This window comes from Dryas octopetala, chromosome 9 (genome assembly GCF_963921425.1).
Source record: "Dryas octopetala chromosome 9, drDryOcto1.1, whole genome shotgun sequence".
Classification (NCBI taxonomy): Eukaryota; Viridiplantae; Streptophyta; class Magnoliopsida; order Rosales; family Rosaceae; genus Dryas; species Dryas octopetala.
In genome coordinates this window covers 8,884,632-8,911,082 of record NC_141374.1, presented here as the reverse complement: position 1 = coordinate 8,911,082, position 26,451 = coordinate 8,884,632, and the positions used below count along the sequence as shown (strand labels likewise).

General features: G+C 34.6%; 4 protein-coding genes across 5 annotated transcripts; 2 read left to right on the top strand and 2 right to left on the bottom strand.

The window, feature by feature from the left end:
* Nucleotides 1–4,704: 4,704 nt before the first annotated feature.
* Nucleotides 4,705–6,863, bottom strand: LOC147273735 (hydroxyproline-rich glycoprotein family protein). The gene has a single exon (XM_086256553.1). The coding sequence runs from the start codon at nt 6,734–6,736 to the stop codon at nt 4,943–4,945; it is 1,794 nt and encodes a 597-aa protein (XP_086112679.1). The 5' UTR covers nt 6,737–6,863; the 3' UTR covers nt 4,705–4,942.
* Nucleotides 6,864–10,388: 3,525 nt separating this feature from the next.
* LOC147273734 (Tetratricopeptide repeat (TPR)-like superfamily protein) lies at nt 10,389–12,093 on the top strand. Its single transcript, XM_086228266.1, is given in 5 exon segments — nt 10,389–10,557; nt 10,560–10,611; nt 10,613–10,872; nt 11,575–11,869; nt 11,871–12,093. Coding segments are annotated over 5 exon segments (999 nt in total).
* A 3,268-nt stretch (nt 12,094–15,361) lies between these two features.
* LOC147273733 (phosphatidylglycerophosphate phosphatase PTPMT1-like) lies at nt 15,362–18,550 on the top strand. Its single transcript, XM_086256592.1, has 6 exons — nt 15,362–16,139; nt 16,414–16,536; nt 16,921–17,014; nt 17,169–17,251; nt 17,325–17,414; nt 17,905–18,550. Exons 1-6 carry the CDS (start codon nt 15,918–15,920, stop codon nt 18,289–18,291), a joined length of 999 nt encoding a protein of 332 aa, XP_086112718.1. The 5' UTR covers nt 15,362–15,917; the 3' UTR covers nt 18,292–18,550.
* A 460-nt stretch (nt 18,551–19,010) lies between these two features.
* LOC147273732 (uncharacterized) lies at nt 19,011–26,041 on the bottom strand. Of its 2 annotated transcripts, none has more exons than XM_086256304.1 (12): nt 25,717–26,041; nt 24,650–24,734; nt 24,223–24,274; nt 24,115–24,135; nt 23,977–24,030; nt 22,664–22,714; nt 22,144–22,206; nt 21,338–21,403; nt 21,180–21,218; nt 20,696–20,818; nt 20,447–20,539; nt 19,011–19,762 (listed from the first exon to the last, which is right to left on the bottom strand). In XM_086256304.1, exons 1-12 carry the CDS (start codon nt 25,808–25,810, stop codon nt 19,379–19,381), a joined length of 1,125 nt encoding a protein of 374 aa, XP_086112430.1. In that variant the 5' UTR covers nt 25,811–26,041; the 3' UTR covers nt 19,011–19,378. The 2 variants fall into 2 exon arrangements, with proteins under 2 accessions (XP_086112430.1, XP_086112431.1); XM_086256305.1 differs by having other exon boundaries at nt 19,582–19,782.
* Between the last annotated feature and the right edge of the window lie 410 nt (nt 26,042–26,451).

The window sequence follows — 26,451 nt, the reverse complement described above, 5'->3', positions numbered from 1 at the left end:
ATCCGACTGATTTCAATCCGAAAATAACCAATTTTGGAACGTCCGAATCAAATCCGAAATCCGAATATGCCGAATTCCGAAAATTCTGAAAAAAATTGGATTGGAATTAGAATGTATTTGTAAATTCCGATCCAATCCGAAATTTTCCAAAGGCATTCCGATTCGATATTTTCAAAATTATGCTAATTTATTCCATATTTCTATTAATATTATATCATTTATTTAGTTTTTTACTATATGTTTCATTAATTTGTTATTTGTTTCAAACATACACATACATATATATTAAAAAAAAAAAACTAATACTATTAATATAAACATATGTATATTATAAATATATATATGTATCATAATAACATAAATGCTAACAAAAATACCTACATTTTTTGTACGTGTAATTACTAATTTTTTTAGTTTGTTTTTACTAATAACAAAAAGTAACGTGAAAATTCTGATTTTTTATCTGAAAATTTCGAATTTTTATCCAAAAGTTATGAAAATGTAATATTCCGAAAATATCTGAAAATTCCGAGAAATCAGAAAATTCCGAATTGGAATGAGATGTTGAAATTCCAATTTTTTAGAATGAAAATTGGAATAGAAATTTCATTTCGAAATTTTTTAGATTAGAATTGAAACACCCTATTTCCAATCTGATCCGTTCGAAACACACCCCTAATTAATGAGCTACATCCTACATGTCCAGAAGGCAGTAAAGGAGAGGAAGCTGGCTACAGCAATTATTGCATTATTTTTTTCTGGTTGCAAATGCAAAAGCTGCAGGCAGCAGAATCTCCTGGAAAAAGCTTAGTAGGAAAGAAAAATTTAATGCTTTGCTCATTTGGTGGGTAGAGTTGTGATGCTTTGCATGGTTGCTCATCATTTTTGCATCCTTTATTTGAAGACTCCCTTTCTTGAATTTTTGAAAAGGATGTCAAAGGTTGAAAGACAGCAAATGAAATACCTGATTCTGGTTTTCGCCAGTATAATAAATATTTCTGATTCTTGTAACAACTTTTTTTAATAAGTGGGTACTGATTCTTTAGATCATATGATGTCTACTTCCTTTTTAAGAATACATGATTCCTCACAGAAGACGAATACATGGGCTCAGAACTTCTGCAAAGCCCAATAAATGCTCAAAAAAGAATGAAAAGCTTGGGCTTTTCAAAGCCCAATGTCTTATTTCTTCTGGCAAAGCATAGTATTTTGTTCTTTTGGATAAATCTCCATGAATTTCCTCTTCTTCTTTATTTTATTTATTTGTAAGAAAATCCCCATTATCATGAATAGCACAAAGGGGGAAATGATTCTTGTTATTATTGTTTGAGGAAAAAAAGTTGAAGCATCAACACGACTTCTGAAATCCCCAGCCTACATCAAACCGAAAGTTGAACACATTATGTATGGATGCAAAATTCTTCACTATTGCATTCACTTTAATTTTTTTTTTTTTAAGGGTCTAATCCCAGCCTAACATTGAGTGACATGAGGCATTAAAAGTGATTTGGCATTGTATGCTGCCTAATAGGTTCAAAAGGGACATTTGGGAAACCTCCTCACTTATTTAACTAAAAATTTCAAGTGTTGGGAGTATATCTCACATCGAGAAAGTAAAATCTTGCGTTACAATATATTATATTTTAAACTTCTCAACGTATTTCAAATTTGTTTTGGATACAATGCTCTAACTTCCACATGGTATATGAGTGGCAATTCATATGTTAGACCCAACAACTACAAATGTCCACATGTTTTCCAATATAAATTGTCAACGTGTTCGATGTAAGTCACCCAACACGTGAGGGGACAATGACTTGACCCAATACATTATATCTTTGTTATCTTCAACCATTATCAATCGATTTTGAGTTGAATGCTCTAACTTCCATTCCAAAAATAACTTCAGGATGAGAATATATATATATATATATATAAGGCTTAATTATAAATTTACCACCCAAAACTGTAACTCATTCCTACTTTGCCACCTGAAAGTTTTTTTGTCCCAGATTACAACATGTAACTTACATCTGTGTCCTATTTTACTTTATTCCGTCAACAATTCCGTTAAAATTGATGACATGGCGCGTTGGATGTGCGTCACGTGTCACATCTTTGCTTTTATTTTCGGATTTTTTATTTTTATAAACTTTAAAAATTAATTAAAAATAGCTCCGAACTCAAAAAAATACACGAAAAATTTCTACGGACTCTTCTTGACTAGCACTAATTTACTATCAGGTTAAATTACCGATTTGTCCTCTAAAAATTTCCAAAAAAATTAGAAAGTCCAAATTTATTTATAAAAGATTAAAATAAATTCTAGAATTTTCGTAAACTCTTGGACAAATTCTCAAAAATATTTTGGGAATTACCAAAAGCCTGTTTTAGAGAATTATTTCGAGACTTTATAGAAATTCTAGAATTTTTCTAAAATTTATTTTCCTCTAAGACCGAGAGATCTTTTGGGTAGTAAGTGTTCACGAGAAAGGTATTGTTAGTTTTTAGAAGACTAACGGTGCAGACCTTATATTGTTTGGAGTTCCCAAGATTATCTTATGAATTTCCAAAGAGTCTAGAGCATTTTAATTTTCTAGAAATAGATTTGGACTTTTCAAATTTTCTGGAAATTTTTAGAGGGAAAATTGACATTTTGACCCCATAGTAAATTAGTACTAGTCAAGACAAGTCAATAGGAAGTTTTCATGTATTTTTTTAAGTTCGGAGCTATTTTTAATTAATTTTCAAAGTTTATAAAAATAGAAAAAAAAAATCAGAAAAAAAAAGTGACACGTGGTACACATCCAGAGCGCCACGTCAGCATTAACGGCCAAGTCATCAATTTTAACAAAATTGTTGACGAAACATGGTAAAATGGGACACGGATGGAAGTTACATGTGGTAATCTGGGACAAAAAAACTTACAGGTGGCAAAGTGAGAATGAGTTACAGTTTTAGGTGGTAAATCGATAATTAAGCCTAAGAAGCTTGATATACTTTATATATTTTTTCCTAGTGTTTAAAAGTAACTGTAAGTCCAACAAATGAAGCTCTCTAAAAGCGAATTGAGCTGATCTTTGCTTTGAAAATTTGCATCAAGCCTTTCCTAATTGCACCACTGGGTAAAGTTCAAGCCTAAGAATCACATGAAATGAACTTTTTAGACAGCATATAATTCCTAATCTATTTTAATGCCTCATACCCCTGAAAGTTAGGAGGGATTAGACCTTTTGCTTAACACCAAAGATAATGCTAATTTCTATAATTTGAGGTCACTGTTTAAGTGGCAACTCAATACCTGCAACCTTTGCAATGAGTTGAGATGTTGTAGTTAACTAACCGAGCATCATGGGCAGGAGAAGATAGGGTCTTCGACAAGCAAGCTTTTATCTGGGCCTTCACAGGTGGGCTCAAAGAGAGGAACAAAGTTTTACGAGAGTGAGAGAGAGAACAAATTGGGGAAGAAGAACAACAATGATGAAAGGAAAAAAATTGGTGTACCAAATGTAAAAGTAGTATCCAATCTAAATTACACACACATTGAGTATGGATTGGCTATCTAATACACTCAGAATTCAGAAACAATCAGATATTCAAACTTCTGCTTAAATGAAGTAATTGTTTGACTAACCTGAATAAGATGGGATATCTTTTTCTCAAATAACAACGATACCAACTATAGTTCTTCCATGTGCCTTCTGCTTAAATAAAGTGATTTTTATTTTTATTTTTATTATAGCTCTAATAATTGACTTTAAAAATTTAAAATTGCCTTCACCAATTTGATCATATGTAACTGGTCCCGTATCAAAGTGGACAGACTTGTGATTGCTTCGTGTATATATTCCTTATAGTAATGCTAGATGTATCACATTTCTTATACAATACTGATATCATCACGACTTTTGTAGAAGTGAGGTCTACCAAAACAAGTGAATCTCACCTCATTAAATAGTAAGTATCGATGTAGTATAGAAAATGTGATACAAATAATTTCATTTATATTCCCCGATATCTTATAATAAAAATGGTTTCAACAAACTACTAGGAGAAAGTTGTCCAAATATAGAATACTCAGCCAAAAAAGGACTGGACTTGCTCAAACAGTGTAATATAGATGCTAAAGTAAGTCTCTAAGTTTCAGATTCTCATCAAATTATCATTGGAGGGAACTCCTGGCACTAGAATTCTGCAGGTCCAGAATGTGGTATGCATGACATGGTCAGTAGACATATCATGAATAGGCTTTGCATTAGGTAGAGATCTTAAATGTCTTCAACTAATTGGAAGAAAATTTAAGAAGTAATAGCATACAAAATGGCTTTCATAATTCTTCAAATGCATAGATGGCATAATATTTTATTTTGACAAAAGAAATACTAGCGTGATCACATTAGCTGACCATATTATGTGACAATTGTGACAATTGACGTATCTATTAACAATTAGACATAATAATTGTTAACATGGCCAAAAAAAAAAAGACATAATAATTGTTAACAAGTAGCCTCCACCTGCCATACATATAATAGCATATATTGGAGGTGGTAGTAGGTCCAATGACCATAGCTATACAGCATTATGAGGCACATCTAGATTAAATTGCTTGCACATATAATGTGACAATAATAACTGGTGAAAAGTTTATATGTATGGTTGTTGTTCTGAAGAAGACCATCATATTTCATAATGGCAAAGAGAAGCAAAGAGAGTAAAAAGTGTTATTAACATGGACACTTCTCAGGTGCAGTTGTTGGTGTGCTGTTCATACACAAAAGCATGTAAATCTCTGTATACCATGGCCATAATTTTGAAATAAAAGCTATAATACCAAGTCAATTTAGAACATAAAAACCCAAGAAAATGAAACTTTAAACACCCAAGTTTAAATCCATTCTGTTTTTAACACTAAAAAGGGCTGAAGGATATATCTTCAGGTTTACCTTGACATGTTTCTACTAATCTGAGCACTTGATCTCTTGATAGAATCTATTCTCTGAAGCCTAATCTGCTCCCTGAATTTGGCTATGAACTCATCAGCCTTCTTATCCACATCAGGCCCTCCATCACTCACACTCCCAGAAGAAGCAGCAGGTTCATAATGCCTTGGACTTGGCTTTGGGCTCTCCACAATGTCTTTTTGGATGAAACCTCCTCCAATGTTATTATCATCATCCTCACTTTCTGTTTCTTCATCTGAATCCGAAACCACATTGTCGAAAAGATCTTCCTTCTCCTGATCACCAGGGAATTCACCAAAAGCTGAGGTTGGCATGTTGGGGATGCAGAAAGAAGTTTCATCAAACCCCACCCTCTTTCTTGATGTTTTCTCCACCAAAGTTGCTTCAACTTCCTTAGAGCTTTTCTCCACCTTCCCATTTACCCAGTTAGCCCCTCCTACATTTTCACCAGCTCTTGTTGTTCTCACTGACATCCCCATTGACAAGCCATCAACATTACTTCTTTGCTTGGAGTCAGCACCCCCTGAATTCACTCTGCTCACCAAATATTCCCCATTGACCCTTTTCATTTCCATTGCTTCACTATTGAAGCTTCGCGTAAAATCCTTCTCATACGAAACCCCGCCATTGCTTGGCCTCATTGATGATGCTTTAAAAAACATTGGCGGGGGAGGTGGAGGCGGGGGAGGACAAGACTTGTTAAAGCTCTTCTTCCTCCCCGAATCCTCCGCACTCTTGGCTAGTGCTAGAGACTCCCCCGCCAATGAAGGCGAAGGAGATACCTTCTTCGGGGAAGAAAGTGAAGGCGAAGGAGACAACTTTGGGGATGAAGACATAGAATTGGACCGAGAAGAACGAGAACTTGGAGGCCTAGAAGCCCGAGGATCAAGGCGGTTAAACTCAGATTCCTCCATTGGAGGAGGAATAGGAGTAGGAAGATTGCACATGGTTGGACTATTATCCACTTCTTCCTTCACATCCATCATCATCCTTCCTGATCTTGATCTCCATGGAATTGGCGAAGGAAGCACAACACTTTCCTTCAACTTCTCCTCCAATTCCTCATGATCTAAACCCCCAAATCCATCAACACCTCTACCCTTATTCCCTTTGCTCGGAAACCTTCTCGAACCAGACCTCGAGTTAGACCTACTCAGAGAACCAGAATTGACCCTAGATTCATTAACAGACTCTGTATTATCAAGGTCAGGTACGCGTTGTTTCAAGCTCCTAACAGGCAAAAGCAAAGGCTTTTCACCAATTCTTGAACTGGTGCCTCTCTGTTCATCAAGAGCAGAGTGTTCTTGAGCCACAACCACCACTGGCTCATTCCTATAATACTGACTACTCCATGTCTGGACCTTGTTGTTCTCATCAGACCCAGGTGAGATTTCGGCCTCATCATCAAAAACTGAGGACACCTGAAGAAATCTGGACACATAGGAATGAGCATTATCGAATTTTGCGTTGTTGTTTTCTTTCTCTGTTTTGTCATTTCTTCGGCTAAACAGGCCATAAGAGACTGCTATGCCAACAAGCAGGAGGTGCAGAAGCTCCCAGCTTCTGGTGACCACAGTTTGGTTGAAGAATTCAGGAGCTTGTGATGGAAAAAGTGGGAGAATAACGAAGAAAACTACAACTAGAGCAACTTTGTAAAGAAAATGATTGTAATACTTACTTGAGTTTGCATGGTTTTGTTGTTCTGAGGCCAACTTTTGGTGTTTGGGGTAGGACTCTGTTTCTGTTTCTGTTTCTGCCATTGAAGAACACATAGAGAGAGATAGAGAGAAGAAGAAGCCCTTGCTTCAATGTTCTTTGGCTTAGCAGAATTGAGGAAGAAGAAGAAGGAGGAGGTAAAGAAGACTTAAGGGTTAAGAAAAAGTGGAGAGAGAGAGAGAGAGAGAGAGAGGAAAGTAGAGGAGGCAGTGGAGAGGAAAGTTTTTGAGAGGTGTGAGAGAAATTTTCAATCTTTTGCTTTTAACCTTTCTTTCCAATTGTCATTTATAGCCTTTACTTAATTTCCCCAAATCCAGAATGTTTTTTTGTCAACAATTTGTTAAAGAATGTTTCAAGAAGAAACCAGTTGGTGAAGCCTATTATTGGCTATGGCTTCCAATTATTCCTTTTCTTCAAAAAAAGATGCTCCTTAACATTCTAGTGGGGTGTAGTGAGAACATAATACCACTCAGACTACTTGGAATCCACAATTTTTTGTTTGAATATTGTTGTGAAAAAGCAGTCTTGTACGTTATGCTGAAGCTCACATGCTGATGAAAAGTAGCGATAATGGTATTTTCTTTTCCCAGTTTAGGCTATTGCTGCAAGTTGAGGCAATTATTCATGCCATCAATCCTACGATGTACAGGGAAAAAAAATCTGTGGTATTGTTGTTGGCCGTAAGAGAGGGTGGGTTCACTACTAATTTTGATAATATTGTTCCCAACTTAACCACTTAAATTCATTATTTGACATATTCGGTGGACCGTAGCCCTATCCAAGTGTGAAGTTTTGGTACTATTAGTAGTAGAAAATGATTCTCACATCTACATGTGAGTCATTCAAATATGGTTTTGCATAAATCTCCGACTTATATATTATAGATTGTTGAACTATTTTTGTGATCGATGTGAAATAATTGTATTTGATCCGGAATTGCAACTATTACTATAAATAATTTATTGTTGTAGATGTCAAATAATCACTAATTCTGATAGTGTGCAACTTCGCACCACTGCTCAAGACAATAGAGGATGAGGAGTTTGTATAGGATGACAGATCAACAAATAAATAGGAGACATAAGTTGAAGGTTTTGAACTTAAATCTTTGAAAACCAAAACTTGGATACTATGTTAAGCAGTCGTTAGACTTTACCAACTTACACTATTGAAAAATGAATCAACAATTTATATCCAACTAATACATTAAAACTACTTCTATATGGGTGAAAAAGTTGACTATGCAGTTAAATTTTAGAGAATAAAAAAAGTGTCAAAAGAACTGAGTCAGATGATCGTAGGACTGACGTGAACATGAATCTGGAAGAAATACGCAGTCTGAATACTTGGAAGTATTCAAGATAAGGTTTTGCTCTCCACTTTGTACATCACAAACTTGTTCTTTTCTGCTTTGTAGATGCATTGGATGAAGGGATGAAGTGGAAAGGTATGCACTGTGAGTATTTGGGTTTGTTAAAGTTAATATCATATATAACTAATTATTTAATGATTTGAGAGAAGAGAAAAACAGCACAAAGGAAAGGACATTTTGGGATGAGGGAAAATGGAAGGGGCAAATAGGTTGCGTGGATGTGGTGGGGATTCTTCTTTTGGAGTGCCTACGCTAGCTTTTCTGCGGAGCTAATAATATATATGAATAAGAAATAAAAAATAACAGTTTGGATCGTAAGATTATATTGTGCAGTGAATTTAATAAAGTAATAAACATCGTATTATCTTATTAATCCGCTAAGTCTAAACCACTTTTGTATCTAGTAATAAAACGATGTTATATTACAAAATGATAAATTTGAATTACACGTTTAATTGAGAGTATTAAACATAATCAATTATCTATATCTATAATTTGATAATATAATATTATTATGTTCTCACATTATTTGACAGACCTATATTTGTATATGTATATATATTCATAAAGCAAACAAAACAAAATATGGTATTAATTTATTTGCAACTTTGGTGGGAATGCTTTTCTTAGTCTATTTTGCTTCTGTATTCTTCAGCTGCTAGACTTGGAATTGTGATGATGTTATATCAGAGATGCCCTTAAGGGGGCACGCAGTCATTTGGGTAATTCTTTAATTTCTTTAATAATAATAGTCTAAACCAAATTAATTGGAAAAAATGGAAGTAATAGTATTTGCTAGTGATCATCTCTATGTCATATTTTGTCATGCATAGGTGGAAGATTAATATTTAATCTCACAATATATTGTGAGATCTGATCCTAAAGTTTGATTGACTGAGAAAGTTCTACATATTGTGCAATGTAATTTATTAGATTGATTATTCGAAATTGGACTTCTTCCAATGGTTTGTTCTATTAGGGAATTTAGGGTCTTATCAAATCAAAATATATATATGCATGCAACTTATAACACTTTCCCATTCAATCTGTTCTGAGAAAGAAAGATCAAAACAGATGGAATGTCTGCCCTCAATTTCTTATTCTTTTTATTTCTTAAAGAACTAATTGAACAAAGATGGATCGAGTGGATATATGTCTACTAGAAATTAGAAACAAGTTTGCTTGGGAGGTGCAGGAAAGACGAGTAGTAATTTATGACTAGTGCTAGGGATGACACTGGTGGCAATGAGCACAATGAGCTGAAGTGTTTGAGAAAGACTAGTATAAAATGAAACTACAAGGTCAATGGCATTTTCATTCGTTTATTGACTACTTCCCATACAACTTAATGTACATGAAGGATATATATGGGAAACACATGATTTCAGTTTATAGATAATATACAATAAAGGATATCTTAAACAAGAGATTGCCAGCCATTTCTTTTGGCAATAAATTTATTGCTTATTTTGAGTTACAACTGGAATAATCTGCTAGCATTTGAACATATCTAACACACACGCCAAACAAACAAGCATGCATGTAAAGGGTGCTTATTGAAGTAATCATATATATATATATATATATATATATACACATTAGAATAGTAGGCAGCTTTAGGTGGAGAAAAAGCTAAAGCAAAATTAAGAACATAATCCTCAACATAAGATGATATGAAGAAGGATGAAGAAGGGTGATAAGGTATCCTTCTTTTTTCACATTTGTGGCCGAAAGTACATTGGAAAGATCCCTAGAAAATGGATCTGATTCCCATGCTTTGGAGTTTGGAATGTCCAAAATTTCAAATAAGTGTTTGTCGTACGACTCGTACCTTTTCTTCAACTTCATATATAAAATATAATGGTTTCTCCAAAAAAAAAAAAAAAGGAAAATATTTGACTCTCACATATAATGAGCCATTTTCATTAAAAACCCCACTTACAATTTTACACATTTATTTATTTTTTAATGATTAATTCTCTTTATAAATCAACACGTATCAAGTTGTAATTGGTTTGTACAAATAAAAGGGCGACTCTTTCGGCCTCTAGATCAGAGGTTGACATCCTTTGAACTAGAGGCTGGTAAGGTTGCAAGCCTCCCATTGTTCGGGTTGAAGAAAAAATGAAAAATAAAAGAAAAATGTTTTAACCTGAATAAGCGGATCTTGGACCTAACCCAAATTGAAACTTAAACCAGTTCGGGCCTAATTAAGATTAAAAACTCAATCCACCCGATCCAATCGGATCCTCACTTCTGCTTCACCTGTGGTCTTCTCCATTTTCAGGGTTTAGGGTTTAATCATATTTGGAACAAATCCCTAAGCTGTCCTTCTCATGTTGACCATTTCTTCAATCTCTTGATTCCTCTGCTCCTCGGTTGTTCTAAAAAATCACAAATTCTCAATCTTGCAGTTCTCTACTGCCTCATCTGCAGAGGTATTCTAAAATCTGCTGCAAAACAATGGTGGCAACATAGAGAAAGCCCTAGCCTCAATCAGGGTCAAGCTGACTTCAAATGTGTAAGCCAGGTTTTAGAGAGATGCTATCTTAGCCAATCCCATATGGGTTGGTCTTCACTCCAGTAATATGCATAGCCATTTTATATATAGCAAAGCTTGTGCATTGTATGAGATTAAGCTAAACCCGAGTGTTATTTTTTATGTTTAGGAGGCTTATAAAGTGGAAGGGTGTTTTGTTAATATTGGGACGTTTGAAGTTGTGTTCAATTTGTGCAAAGAAGCTAAGCTTGCTGATGAAGCTTTGAGGGTACTTAGGAAAATGCTGGAATTTGATTTACGTGCGGATGCTACGGTGTATAATGTTGTTAGAGCATATGCATTGGTTAGCTAAAAGCTAAGCTAAAATTGCAATAACTAAATTTTTAGCTAAATTTAGCTAAAAATTTAACTATTACAAGCTTAAAAGTCAAGAAAAGGCTAGATTTCATTATGCACAATAGAAAGAGAGAAAATGGTGTGGTGGTGCATGCTGATTGATTAGCTTTCTTGGGGCTGGGTCCCATCCAGTTTGCATGTGAAGAAGCTGGCCCACTTGTGACCATGATCGTTGCACACTTGGTGTTAATTACACGTGGTGGCTGGATTTCAATTCATTCAATTGTTTTTTTTTTTTAACTTTTTTACATATATTAGTCAATCAAAAGAGTGTGGTGGGCCTCATGGTATTTTAAAATTGAAAATAGTTGGTTGGGTCTCAAACTCTCAATTCATTCAATTGTTTTTTATTTTATTTTTTTACATGCATCAGCCAATCAAAAAAGTATATTCAATATTATAGTTATATTAAAGATCTCATTAAAATAATTATAATGATATAATTATTAAATTATTTTAATTTATACATTTTAATTTATTAAGAGTATATATGAATATGTTTTTTAAATTAAATAGGTGAGTTTTAGCTATAACGTTTACTAACGTACAAGTTTGTGGTTTTAGCTAAAAGTTATAGATAAATTAGCTATAGCTTTTAAGTATAACTATAGCTAAAACCAATGCACATGTTCTTATAAGGCTGTTTTGTGATAAGGGTGATATGGATATGGCTGGAAGTTTGGTGAAAGAGATGGGCTTGGTGGATCTTTATCTCGATTTGATCACGTACATGGTAATGGTTAAAGGGTTTTGCAATGTGGGTCGGTTTGATGATGCTTGTGGGTTGTTTAAGGCTATGAAGGAACATGGTTGTTTGCATGCTGTGGTGTACTCGGCACTTGTTGATGGATTTTGTAGGTATGGGAATATGGAGAGAGCTTTGGAGTTATTGAAGGAGATGGAGAAGGAAGGTGGGGATTGCAGTTCTAAAGCTTACGTCCGTTATTCAAAATCTTTGTGACAAGGGTCAGTTGATGGAGGCGTTGGCTATTTTGGACCAAATGGAAGGTGACATTGAACAAAAGACATTGTTCATCTGTCTTGGAGGCTCTTGTTTGCTGATCTGGAATTGGTTTCTTCTACATTGTTCGTCAAAGTATCTTTACTTTTACTCTATGGCCCTGTGGATTGTGGCAATTCCCTAGTTTATATACTAAGTACATGTTTATGAGCTATTGGGTGATCTCTAATTTTAGTAACAATCTCTTGAACAATGGATTATAATAATTATAAAACAAATGATTAGCATGCATAAGAAAACCAGTGAGAAAAATTCTGATTACAAGTTTTTGTGTGCTCTATTTTGAGCTTTGGTTGATGTTACTGAAGGGCTTTTTTGGTTCTGCATTCTGTTCTGTTATGCATTATTTCAAACAAGCTGATCAAGCCAGAGATATATTCTGACTATATCTAAGTATTCATCCAATCGTCAGCTTTTTCTGCTACCTGAGTGTTATTGTTTTTTTAATATGAAGTTCTTGTCTATAATTGGTGTCAAAATTCATTATCATCATAATGTTGCTTACAAGGCTGACATTTGTTAACTTTGATTTATGAAATTACAGGATCAATTGGCTCCCAGCGTTTATCTTAAATTACCAAATGTAATTGCTTAACCATGACAGAATGTTAGAGGCATTGTAGTGAGGTTTTTTAGTACATAAGCTTATTATGTTATTGATAAATTCAAGTAACCTTGGTATCATAAATTCGCAGAAATTGATATCATGCTTTGTTTTTAATTATAATTTCTTTATGGTTCATAGTTCAATTTCAAAATACTGTTGTGGTCATGAATCATAGTTAGGGTGAGCTTTATGATAGCCTTGTTTGCTTATGATGGACAGAAAACTAAGTACGGGGTTTAACTTTTTATTGGGAATGGTTCAGAACATGGAATATTTTGTATTTTAAACTGAAATGTTTCCTAATATGATGTCCCTTAATAGAGGTTGGGCAGCTCATTTGTTTTAGACACTAGTATTCAGCTCCTCCATCTGTCTTATCCCTTAAATAATTGCAATTACCAGTCTGATCAGCATCCAAATTTTAATCTCAGTGGGCCACAAACATTGTTTCATTGAAAACACAATTGCAATTAGCATGGTACAATATCATTTAGTCGTTGTTGGTTGTTCTCTTAAAATGTGAAGAAACCCATATGCTATTTCATGTAGTTGACCGTTCAAAACTTTGATGATTCATTGCTTGTTACTTCAATTCTATTCAGACAAACCTGTACATTGAGGACTAGATCAGTTTGGAAACCTTGGAAGGACATGAAAGGGTCTTGTAAATTAGTCTACAAATGTAATATTTGAAAGTATGTGGTGCCTTAATTAAAAGATTCTGCATCAAGGAGTGGCAATACAGTGAGGAGCAACTTGTACCTCAATTTGTTTTGGTATCTGTAAGCATTACTCGCATCAAATATATATGCAAGGACAGATCTTGCCCAGGTTCAATGGTAGAAACAATGCTTGCTTCTAAGTTGCACATATAAAAACAGTGAAAATGAATAGGAGAACATGTTAGGGTTAGAATAATAATATAAAGCAATCAACATAGAGTCATTCTCATTCACTCCTTTATCTTGCCTTTCCCACATCACATACCAGAAGTTGTGGCTGTGAAAACATGGACGGTTGTGATGCTGACTAAAATATCTTTAAATTCCTATAAAGGTACATCTATAGTGTCATAGCTCAAAAGGGTCGGTTGGATTTGTCATGCAAATTTCTTATTCATCTTATTTGTGTCATGGAGATTAGTACTATTACGACCTCCTATGATTATACATATGAGAGTGGGACCCAAATTTTTTCCCTAAATGTTAATGATGATGAGGAAGAAATAGAGTATATGGTGTTTTCCATATTCATTCACAAGGAAAAGTTGCACATACTCTGCTTTTAATGGTTCTATAATTTGCACTTGCATCAAAGACTACCCATTTTCGTGGTTCCATCAGTGTAAAAATGCTAGAGAAGTAGAAGCTATAATGATTGGAAGTGCTAGAGAGGTTTCTGCCGAGTAGGATGAATCATCAATGCTGGAGTGGCTGTGTGAAGGGGTCTTTAGATTAAAGACCCTGCAAATTTTTTCCCTAAATGTTAATGATGATGAGGAAGAAATAGAGTATATGGTGTTTTCCATATTTATTGAAAATGAGTATAGAAAGTTCTTCATCAACTTTCAACGTTGAAAATGAGATTTATTGGCCACCTAAGCTAACTTTCATTACCTTTTTTTTAAAAATATTTTAGATTAAATAACATTTTTCCAACAAAAAAATCAAATAATGTTTGAATTCAAGAATTCAACAACCTCATTCAATTTAAAAAATAATTTCAAGATCTCAATCAGTTACACCTCCTTTATCACTTATGAGAGTTGAGACTATTAAAATCATTTTTATAAATGATATTTGCATTAGATTTAGTTTTGTATTCTCAGAGTGATTGAGTCTATTGGAGAGCACATACTATGAACAAGGCGTCCACAGATGATCAAGGCAAAAAAAATTTCTCGATTAAGTTTGAGAGTTGGTAATTCAAAAGAGGAAAAGAAAAAAAAAATCCATAAAACATAAACGATAATTCTTAATTGCCTATTATTTTGTAGGGAGGTATTATTTGTTAGAGTTAATTACACTTACACCTTCTGAGGTTTATCGTCTTTTCCATACACCTCCTGAGGTTTCAATAATTACACATACACTCCCCGAGGTTTTAAAACTATTGCATATAACCCTTTACAATAGAAAAAAATAAATAAACAAAAAAAAAATTTATATTGAGGTTGGACCTTACACCTTAAGTAATCTTATTAGGCCATTTTACCTCTTAATATGCATTTTTGTATAATTTCTCATCATTTTTTGTCTCACTATAGGGGTTTATGCAACAGTTTTGAAACCTCAGAGGGTGTGTGTAATTATTGAAATCTTAGGGTGTATATGTGAAAAGACGATAAATTTCAGGGGGTGTAAGTATAATTAATTCTTATTTGTTAGCACTTTCCAAAAAGTACTAGGTCTTTGTCTATTCATAATTCAATATTTGAGTTTAAGATTTAAGATCTAAGGTCTAGTGTATGGCCTTGTAATTCAAATTTTGCTCTAAAAGGGTAAAAAGCAATTAAAAATAACTTTACCAACTACAATTTATTTGAATTTTACCAACTACATTGATAAAACGAGATTAAACAAATAAATTAGAAGAAGGAAGAATAAAATAGAATTTTACCAATATGCTATATTTTGTTTTATTTTTGGTAAATTATCCTAAGAAGCTGCATCAGCATTGTTGTCGGCTAACCCGAATCCCTCATATCGCACCACGTGTCACTCTTTAACACCGACTTTCAAACTCCCTCTCCGATCTGTACGGTGACTCTATCCCTTCCCTTCCCCCTCCACGCTGTTTTTAATTCTCTCTCTCTCTCTCTCTCTCAATTTTTACGTCCGTCCGCTCTCAGAGTTTGTTGAGCGAATGGTGGAGTGGAACCTCAGCCTATCATCTTATTCAAGCAATTTCTAGGGTTAGGGTTTTCTAATATTCCCTGCAATTCCCAAATCCCATTTGATCCCCCCAATTTCAACGATCGTCGGTCAATCAGGCTCCTCGATCGCACCCGCATCGTCTTCGTCTCTTTCTCACCGTCCGATCGAGCCGCTTCTAGCAAAATATGGTCGCGATTTCTCCTGGGATTTTCATATACTCTTTTCTCAAATCGAATTTGCTCCCGATCCTTCATTCTCTTTCAGTTGCAGAAGCAGAAATTATAGGTGTTCTCGCATGATTCTGTAAATTTTTTTGGCAAATAAGGGAAAAATTGGGGTTTTTTGTTTTTCATACGGTTTTTGTTGTGTGATGGTTGTTTGTATGTAAATATTTGGGAAATTTAGGGTTTGTGTTGAATTTGTGGTGTAATTGTGATTAATTTCGTTTGAGTTTGAATTGAGGCTATGTATATTGAGGAATTGAAAGAAGGGGAACTTGGAGGTCGAGAAGAAGGGAATTTGTGCCCTGGAAATAGCGATTTGGGGAGCAGGAGCATCGTTGGTTTAGATGCGAAACGGGTGTTGATCGGCGCAGGGGCTCGTGCGCTGTTTTACCCGACTCTGCTTTACAATGTAATTAGGAATAAGCTTCAGGCTGAGTTTCGGTGGTGGGATAAGGTCGATGAGGTACAATATGTCATCTTTTAGTGCTCGTTTGAGTCGTTTCTGTTTGTATTTATTTTTTTGTCATATATGTCTAAATTGTATAATGGATAAATTGTTTAGATGTTGGGTTCATTTTGGATTATGATTTTGAAGGGATAGCATGTGTGAACTTATGTCTTAATGTTATTTATGAATGTGGTTTATTTCTGATCTGCCCTTTTTTCTTATGTGGTTGTTTTACCTTTTGCTGCAATTGTGAATTAATTTGCAAAAGTTCTAATGATTCTATTTTCAGTTTGTATTGTTAGGTGCAGTTCCATTCCCTACTGATGTGCCCTGCTTAAAGGAGGTCGGAGTTCGTGGAGTCATCACACTTAATGAGCCATATGAGACTTTGGTTCCAACATCGCTTTATCATGTTAGTGTTTTCCCCTCGTGGTCCCATTGCACCACAGTATGCTTGTTGAGTTTTTTATTGTGAAAGTTCACTTGCTTTGGAGATTAGTTGATGCATTTTTCTTTGGATTAAATGTTATTGACTTCTTGCTGCTCTGTGATAATCTTCTTTGCGTGACATGTTTAGTACTTTACAGGGTTAGGGGTTGGTGTTTTCCTGCACTTTTGTTTGTATATGTGAACTGTGGGGATTAAACTGACTTGGTTCATGTCTGTACTTGACTAGTACGATTTAGATTTTTGTTATGTTTTATTCAGTTTACTTTATTTCTTGGGTTCTACTCTATTTTCCAGGTGGTTTTTTAGGCACCCATATATTTATGACTTACTATTTAATTTTTGGCAGTCTCATGGCATCAACCATCTGGTGATCCCTACAAGAGATTACTGCTTTGCACCATCACTAAGTGATACATGTCAAGCTGTTGACTTCATTCATGGTAAGCATTCTTGCAACTTCATTTGATTATATTGGGGGGGCCTTAGTGTTAAGTCATGATATTTCTTTAAAGGTTTAATCCTAATTTCTAAGATGTGATTCTGTTTTCCTCCACAGAAGACAATTAATTGATGATATTTTTATTTATTGTGTAGAAAATGCATTAAGTGGACAAACAACATATGTTCACTGTAAAGCTGGACGGGGGCGTAGTACTACCATTGTTATCTGTTACCTGGTTAGTGCTAGACTCAGAAAATAACAAATTACTTGAAGATTGCCAGCTTTTCTGATCTTTCCTTTTTATATAGGTCCATCACAAGCAGATGACACCTGATTCTGCGTATGAACATTTGAAGTCAATTCGGCCAAGGGTGCTTTTAGCCTCTGCTCAGTGGCAGGTAACTTATACAACTTATCTGGAATTTGTGCTCACGTTGTGGGCTTATTTTCCCTGCTGGTTGGTGTTTGGAACTCTGGGAAGTTGTGCGTTCATCTTTCTTTTGTAGGAATGCTGTAGCTGGTATTTTGGGTGGTCGTAATTGAATGCCACTATTTGCTCAGTGAACCTGCAAAATTTTTGTTAAACTCTGAAGTTTATTTCTTAATATTGAATAAACAAGGGTAGAGATGGTATTATAAATTTTTATTGGTGTAGTGAGCAAATATTTTCTGTGAACGGAACTATCTTTCTTTTCTAGCTGTGTTTTATTTTACATTGTAGTTCCATTTCTGCTCCTGTGCTCCGTGTTCATCAAGATTTTGAGGTGAATAATAGATAAAGTGATGGCTAATCTTATTAGCCTCTGTTGTTCATCTTGGGAGATATTATGCTGTGGAACAATTTGACTTTTTCTGCTCTTTCTGAGCTCTTCTTTGATGGTTTTGCAGGCTGTCCAGGAGTACTACTATTTTATGGTGAAGAAAGCTGTTGTTCACAGCCACATGACCCGTCTAATGATGAAGTCCCTGCAGTCTGCTGCATCGCATGATGTTCCATTCGATGAGGGCTCCATAGTAGTGGTAACAGAATCAGATCTTGAAGGATATGATGCGAATGCCCAATCAGGTGCTTTGAGAAGTGACGTATGGACAGACTTAAGTGTGGTCTATCGAGTTCGAGTAGCTGGTCAGGCAGCTCTGGAAAGATTCTCATGCCTGTGGCTCCGCTGCCAGGCCCACCAGAAGATTTCAGGAGAGAAGTTGGGCAGGGAAAGCAGCTGCTCAATCAGGGCTGATCATCTGGGAGGCATTAGTGTGGACATACAAGTGTACTGAGGAAAACCTCGGAAAATGCATATAAGATGTTTGCTTAGTGTAGCTTTATATTTTACTTCTCGTACATAAAATGACAAATAATGTTCCATTTGGCTGCACTAAACTGTGTTTTTCTCTTCCCCTGTAAATTGAGTCGGTATGCTGTCGTGAATCAAAATGAAAAGAGAGTTGAGCTTGAGTACATAAAGTTTCGTGATTTTGGTGCAAGATGTAAGGGAAGGACCTTCAAAAGCATTACTCAGAAACCTACTTAATACTTAATACCTGCGTTCATATGTTATTTGGATGCTTAACAAGATGTTTGACTACAAATAGGAGAGTGAATGATGCAAATACAAAGCCAAGGTTGTTATGCGCAACAAAGTGACCGCTTTCCACAAAACTCTCTCACTAAGAACAAGTTTCGTGTGTACATGGAATATGATCCTCATGCAGCATAACATTTGATCTTGCAATTTATTCTCATTTCAATGGATAGTCGGTACGTAAACAACTATACATAGATGGAAGGCATGAGGTAGTCACTATCAGGATTTTTTAGGTTTTCATTCAATTACCATTCCAATATAAAGCATAAATACTATTTGTTAAATACAAAAAACTTTACCGTAAACCTCAAAACTACATTATTTTACGTATAAGAACAATATCAACACTCAAAACATAAGCAGCAATATACCAAAAAAAAAAAAAAAAAAAAAAAGAGCAGACCGAAAAAATGAAAAAAGCAGCAAATCCTATTTCTTATATTAAATGAAATTCTTTAAGGGCCAATTGTGCTTAGTATTCATCATTATTGTCTAAGGAGAGGAACTTATCTATCCCTTTTTGTATACAACATCTGAAACACAAATATGGTCATGTAACTATATCAGATGACCATATTTATGTCTCACATGTTACATACACGAGATAGGTAAGTTTTAGCTTTGTCTGAGATATGTCCTTGCACTTTTGATGTATATATATCCATGAATATTAGTATAACTACATATGGCAGGGCTCCAGTGACTGAGGGGCAAAGAAAATATATCAATTACTGTACACAGATCATCCCCCCAATCATAACCTAATGTTTTAATCTGTATCAGTCGTGAGGCATTGACTTGTCCTCTGTGAGCCCAAGAAGTTCACCGAAGAAACTCTTGACCTGTAAGGGCCACCTGTATGATGTTGATCCTTCTAGCACAACTTCAGTTGATGATTCTAGCACAACTTCAGTTGATGATTCCTCATCAAATTGAGGCACTACTACTTTCTTCACATTGCTTCCCACAACTCCATCTTCAACTCCACTCACCTCCTTGTTTCCGTTCTTTGTTGGTGCTGAGTCATTCAAGTAAGGCACCACATGCTTCTTCATATCACTCTCGGAGATTCCAAGATGACCTCCTGGAACACTGATGTACTTGACCCTGCCAGCTTCATCCAAGGTTCTCAAACCGATCCAGTCCTCAGTGTAGAGATTGGTCTGCATAAAAATAAGGAAAACTAAGATGGATTTATGCTTAAACCAATAAAGCAAACTTTGTAATACATCAAACTTGAATGTACTGTTAAGTGGCTAATTATGAGGGTGTTGTATGGCTTTGACTTAAATTGCTGAACTGCAAACAAACATTTTTAAAATCAGGTAGGGTAATATGATGAATTTTTTTTTATTTTCTAAAAAAAAATTCAAGAGAATAATCAACAAAGACAAATTGAGATATCTTCATGCTCATATCAAATAGTTTCCACTGAGGAAATAAGTGCTAGTCTTTGATTTGACATTTGATCTTGATAGTCATAATCTACCATCTTTCTAAATTGTTTCTAAAGCTTCAGATTAGTCTTAATTGGTTGTCCACCTCTAAAATCAATGCAATGACTAAAAACAATCTGATGGTTATTTTCTTTCACATTCTCGATTATGCTCAGGATATGGTCAATCTCAAACAAGAGCTTTCAGTGGGGGCTTCAAGAAAATTTTCTATGAGCAGCATGTCACTGTGGAACAGAAGTTTCAGCTATCATTTTTCAGCAAATAAAAGCGAGTACATCAGAAATTGTAGTGATTTTTTTTTAAAGATAAAATAACTATGTCCCTTTAAGATGTGAATCAGCACCTTGATCAGATATTCAGGTTGATACCACCAGAAATTAGTAGTATTACCTGTTGTGGATGTAAAATTGAATTGAAGGCATCATCGTCGTAATATCCAAACCACGAGGTTTCCTTAGGTATCAAAACAGCATCCTGCTCAAACTGTAGAAAATACAAAATTAAGATGGACATAAGCAAGTATGCTTTATTAGCTAAACTAATTATTCTCCTTTTTTTTTTGGACGAGAACTAAATTATTCTCCTTAAATAGAGATTTTAAGTAATGTTACTGCATAGAAAATATCTTTTCCAACTTACCATGATAAGCACCAGGTTCTGTAAGCTACTAAACCTTTCCTTGTAAGTGGGGTTTCTCTCATTAGAGAGTTCATTGTTGAGTTTTGGAAGAAACTTGCATTTCCCTAAATAGTCAGACAAAGCCTGGAAACAAATTGATGATCCGGATGCTTAGTTTTACAACTATTATAACCAAACAGAGATATAATCATTGGTGAAAAATTATGAATGCATACATGACTTTGGTTATAGGACAAATGGAAATTGAGCGCATGAAAGCTACTTCATATAGTGAAATTCATTCCAAGTATAACCCAGTGAACACAAACAACCTTTTCACATTTGGTTAACCCAAAAATGAAAAGGAAGAAAACAAAGCAGCAGGCTTTTGATTTCAGTGAACTTATGATTGCAAGGCTAATTGAATGTATTGATAGCATAAGAATATGAAGTAAGAAAGGGCTCATTCAATGTCTCTAATGCTCCAACACAGTTAGGTACTCACGTTGGGTAATTTAAGATAACCGCTGGGAGCCAAGTGAGCCTGCAATTCCAAAAATCAAGATTCAAATGGTCAGGCCTCATGAGAGATATACCAAGGAGAATGGAAATTGACATGACAAAAGAGGCAAGAAGAAAGAATCGGCAGAAATAGATGCATACTTGGATATAGTCGGTATAAATCTCTGATTTGAGTAGCTTGTTTGCAAGAATGCAAAATATTCCAGACTGTAAAGGCACAAAAGCCCTTCAGCAACGTCAACATATATCAAAATAGGTCACCGAGTATTTTTAATCAGAATTTAAGTGTTCGTCAGCAGGTTTTCTTATGGGAGATAATTATCTACTCTATGACCATTATTATTTGAGACACATTGATATTAACATTAAATTTCTGCAAATCTCACAAATATACATAATACTTCAGGAGTCAGCATTACCTACAAAGTGAAAATGCTTCATCCCATAAGGGAAACAGTCTGAAAATAGGTGGAAAACCCCTACAACAATGGGATCTTTGTATTGAAGGTGCCGCTCTTAAGTGGACTATCATAAAACATGTTTTCAAATTATTCCTAAATTCTGTGATTGAATAAATAATGTAGAAAATGCTGCTCACTGCAACCATTTGCAACAAAGTACTGCAGGAAGTGCTAATCCACTCTTGCATAAAAGCTTAACTTTTCCCAAATATGTATTAATTGTGCCAAAATTTTTACAAACTGCCTCTATGTACCACCCTAACGCTTGTCCCAAAACCCCAGGCTATTGGGAAGAGGGAACATCAAAGCTTATATACCATACAAGGGTGTAGTTTGTAAGCAAGGTGGGATTGTACACTCTAAGTCAGTTCAATTGTAGTTCATATGTACTCTCTTAACTCTCTTAACCAGAAGCAATCTCAGGGAGACAGAAAAGCATTAGTATATGAAGTGATTAAAAAGCTGTGATGATTATATGATACTTACACCACAAAGAGGCACAGAAGCAGTACCCGCATGAGGTCCTCCTAAAGAGATAAAGTTCTTAACCTGTTTCCATAATTGAAAAGCAAGAATATCAAATTATTTATCTTAAATTAATTCAATCAACCTTTTAGATATTGACCATTTTATATATAAGTAATTAGTTAAATACCATCGGAATATCAATAGTAAACTTCTGTCACATTCCCCAAAACAAAGGCAAATCCCAGAAGTGCATAAAAAAAGAAAGAACTTATGAACTATGCAGTTTATTTCCTCAAAAGTTTCTCTAAGACCCATAGATAAATCCTATGAACTATTATCTCACACTACAAGACATAAGAAAATCCTAAAGAACTTATGAACACCATCTGTGTGCATTTCAAATTAGATTGATAGAATTTAGCTCAAAATGGTATGATGAATAAAGTCCAATTATTATAATTAATAACAATTCATGTAGTCAATTGAAAGACAGAATAAAAAATTCGGAACTAGCAGAGTTTGTTAAACCAAATCTTACAGGAGGTCCATCGTCGCAGAATTCTACGACACCTCGGCCTATCAAATTACCCTGTTAAAATGATAAAAAAAAAAAAAAACATTGAGAGAGAACCAATTGACTGAGGTTACCTGAGCGTCAAAAGTCAAAATATATGAATATACATGCTCTAATTTATTAATTCACTAATAAGCATTAGGGAATTGAGAAAACAATCTAACAATCCGAATAAGTTTATCAAAGATCAAACCATTTCTCTGCTGATGAGATCAAGGAACATTTTTCTTATTTCGGAACATTTTCTTATTTTCGAAGAAAGCTGCGGAACAGAAAATATGACCAAGAGAGCTTAGCTGATGCATTAAATTTTGACATATATAAAATTTATATGCTTTTTTCAAAGGCTGGAAAGATATTTTTTTCTGCCATTGCTAAAGGTATGCAATGGCAGTTCAGAAAGTGACAACTGCTACAAAAATGTACATTAGTTATTATGTACATCAAGAATCAGTAGGGTGACTGAGTGAGGATGGTGAATGTATGATAGCACATGTAAGGAGTGATTTGATTCAAAGTCAAAGTGCTAAAAGGACCAGTTGTAACCAATCAGAAAGAAGAGAATTATGTGGACGAGGCAAGAAAAACTTAATGACATCTATTTAGTAAGCGCTATTAGTCTTGATAAAGCTAGTGAGGACAAAATCCAGGCTATTCCTGTTCTGGGGCTTGATTTGTGAAGTTAAGTTGAGTTAATCACCAATCTTATTTATTCATGACTATGTGGCAAGAAAATTTGGCATCAATTCCACAATCTTGCAAGTGTGCCAAACTTGATAAGACCCCTTCATTAGTCATAAATGAAGAGTATCATTTTTTCTGAGAACACCTGAGAGACCATTTTTTATCAAGCATTAGGGTGCATACAGGAAGGGATTATAATTAAAACTCATCTATCTGCCATTCTAAAGAATACTTAATGTAGAACTACAGCCTTGTTTCACACACACACACACACACTCGCTTAAAAACAACAGTTAGATGACAATTTTGAACATGATATGCTCAAATCCATCTGTTAAAAGAAACATGAGTGATACCATTACTTGAGATGGCAACTCAAAAATGGTTTATTTTGTCTATATGACAGTACTTCTACTCAAAGAGTGCCACCAGGTTCTTCTGAGAACACAAGCAAACATATTTTTAGGAATAGGATGAAGTTTAAAGGTCTGCCAATGTATCACAATGCAAATCAATAAGGGAATTGGAGCATGCTGTATTACAAATATATGTGCGAAAGCAGCGATACAGAAAGATCCAGTCATGATAAATACCTGAGAGAGACCAACAATGTTGTAACCTTGTCTCAGTTCTTCCATTTCTTTAACCTGTGGTTATAGTAGGGAACAAAGTCAAAGGTAATAGAAACTTCACATGCCAGCAATATATAGTAACACTGAGAGCTTTACCACCTTCTCACAAACAATTCTGGTCTGCAAACATGTAGAAAAATTCAAATCAGAAGTGAACATCTTAATAATTATATCTAAGATGACAAGCCATGTTTTTTTAGTATTTACCTGTTCCTCAAGAGGCAAAAACCAGGAATCCCATGTTCCACTCCCAACTTCTCTGCACAGAGGCAAAGGCAAGCAATATCATTATACATGGAAAAAAATACACTGACATATAAAAGATGCCCCCCAAAAAATTTCAAAGTGAGTAAAGAACCATATTTCTCAGTATGCACACCACCAAGAGTCTTTAGAAACAATCAGGTCATATTTTATCATCTTGTTCTGTGAAACTCAAGTAGGCAACATAATATGTTGAAATAAAACTTATATTGATCACAATTTGAATCAGGAGCATATATAAAAGTTGTTAAAAGCAATATGATGCATGAACTGTAAGAAATTATCTCTAGCAAGATAGCATATAGGCGTTAAAAAAAAAAAAAAAGATTTGAGGCAAAAAAAAAAAAAAAAAAACAAAACTGCACCGTACATGCAGTATCCTTCAACACCAGAAAAGTTCCTCAGTTGCTCTGTGAACTGTTTAACTCCTCGATTAGAGCACTGATCTCCAATGCCTGCCATGGTGAAGCATTAGAACTAGAGTAGAGAAATAGCATATATATGAATAGAATGATGAACTTATAGTAAGAAATAGGTTATATTATTAATTGCAGTGACCTACACTAACAAATTCCAGGAAGAAATACTAATCCAACATATAAAAGGACAATTAAAAGAGAAGTACTACAAAGTACAACTTCCATGGAGTAATTTTAAAGGATGGAATTCATAACCCAATTGAAATCACTTCAGAACTGAAATCATATTGACACAATTCCAAAGAAACTAGATATCAGTGAAAATGTTCAAACTTCTTATTAAACATAAAACACAGAGCATTTTCTCCGTTCCAAAATTTTCTTTGAGAAATCATTTTCACTATTGCAAAATTGAATTGGTTCATTAAGTTATGCAGGGTTTATTGAATGCACTAGTTGATAATTTTTAAATTGGGATAATTTTTCTAGTAAACTCTTAAAAGGTAGGTGAACTGAAATATAGGGATTTAATTCCTTCATCTGTAATCTTCATGTCAACGGTTTAATCAACTAGGACAATTATTTACTATGTAAGTTTTTTTTTTTTTTTTTTTTTTTTTTTTTTTTTCAGACCATACGGAAAATTCTAGTTGCAGAAAATAAAATGCACAGGAGATCTGCACATAATTCATGAATTTACTTGCAAAGTTAGATTAGACACATAAATGCATACACTAGTGTCTAAACTAAATGAACATCATTAGTAACATTATAAAAATAAAGTTCCTCTTATTCTTAAAACCTTCTCTAATACAGCATATCACAAAAGTCCAACATTAGCTGCAATACCAATGATCAACTAATCAACACTTGTATATTTATAAACAGCAAACAAAAATATCCAAAACCCAGAACAAATTAGCAAAACCCACATACAAAAACAGATTCATCAAACAAAACACAGATCATTTTGTCAAAAGAAAAGCTAACAACTACAAAATAGAGACCAAGAAATTACCATGGAGCACTATGAAGGGTACGGAAAGTGAAAATGGGATGGATATGAAGGCCAAGATGAGGAAGAATCCAATGGAAGGTGAAGTCAAGTCCATGATCTTGGTGGGTTGTTGTCTCTGAAAATTCTCTTTTAAGGACTCTAATAATATTTGGAAGAACTAAAATATAATAAAAAACTGAAATTTTGTTTTATGGTAATAGTAAGGATTGGTGGAGAGGAAGCTGAAAACAAGGAGGCACGAGGGGGATGAACCACTTTATTGCTACTGAGTACTGGCTGTTGCTCTGCTCATGAATTTTTTGACCATATCAGCATATCTAGTTGCTTCTTGGAGTCGCCAATGGGAGATCATTTGCAGTGTCAGTACACATGCTTGGATCCTATGTGGTGAGGTTTTTGTTTGTTACTGTATGGTGTCTGCCATGTCATCATTTTTAAAAAAATAATTAATTAGTCTAAAGTTCAGACTTCTTTTGTTTTTCACTTTGGTGAATAAGTATAATGTAAACTATTCAAAACCCCCTAAGAGTTTAGTTATTTCAAAACTTCCACCCTTATTAAAAATAATTCAAAACTCCCTATTAGTCATTTAAACTCTCCCAAAACCCCCTGGTCAACTAACATCCACTTATGTTTGACCCACATTTTTTTAAATATTCCTATTATAACCCTGTTATTCAAATCAGTTTTTTTTTTTTTATTTCTCTCATCCTCATCCTCACGCTCTCTCTCTCT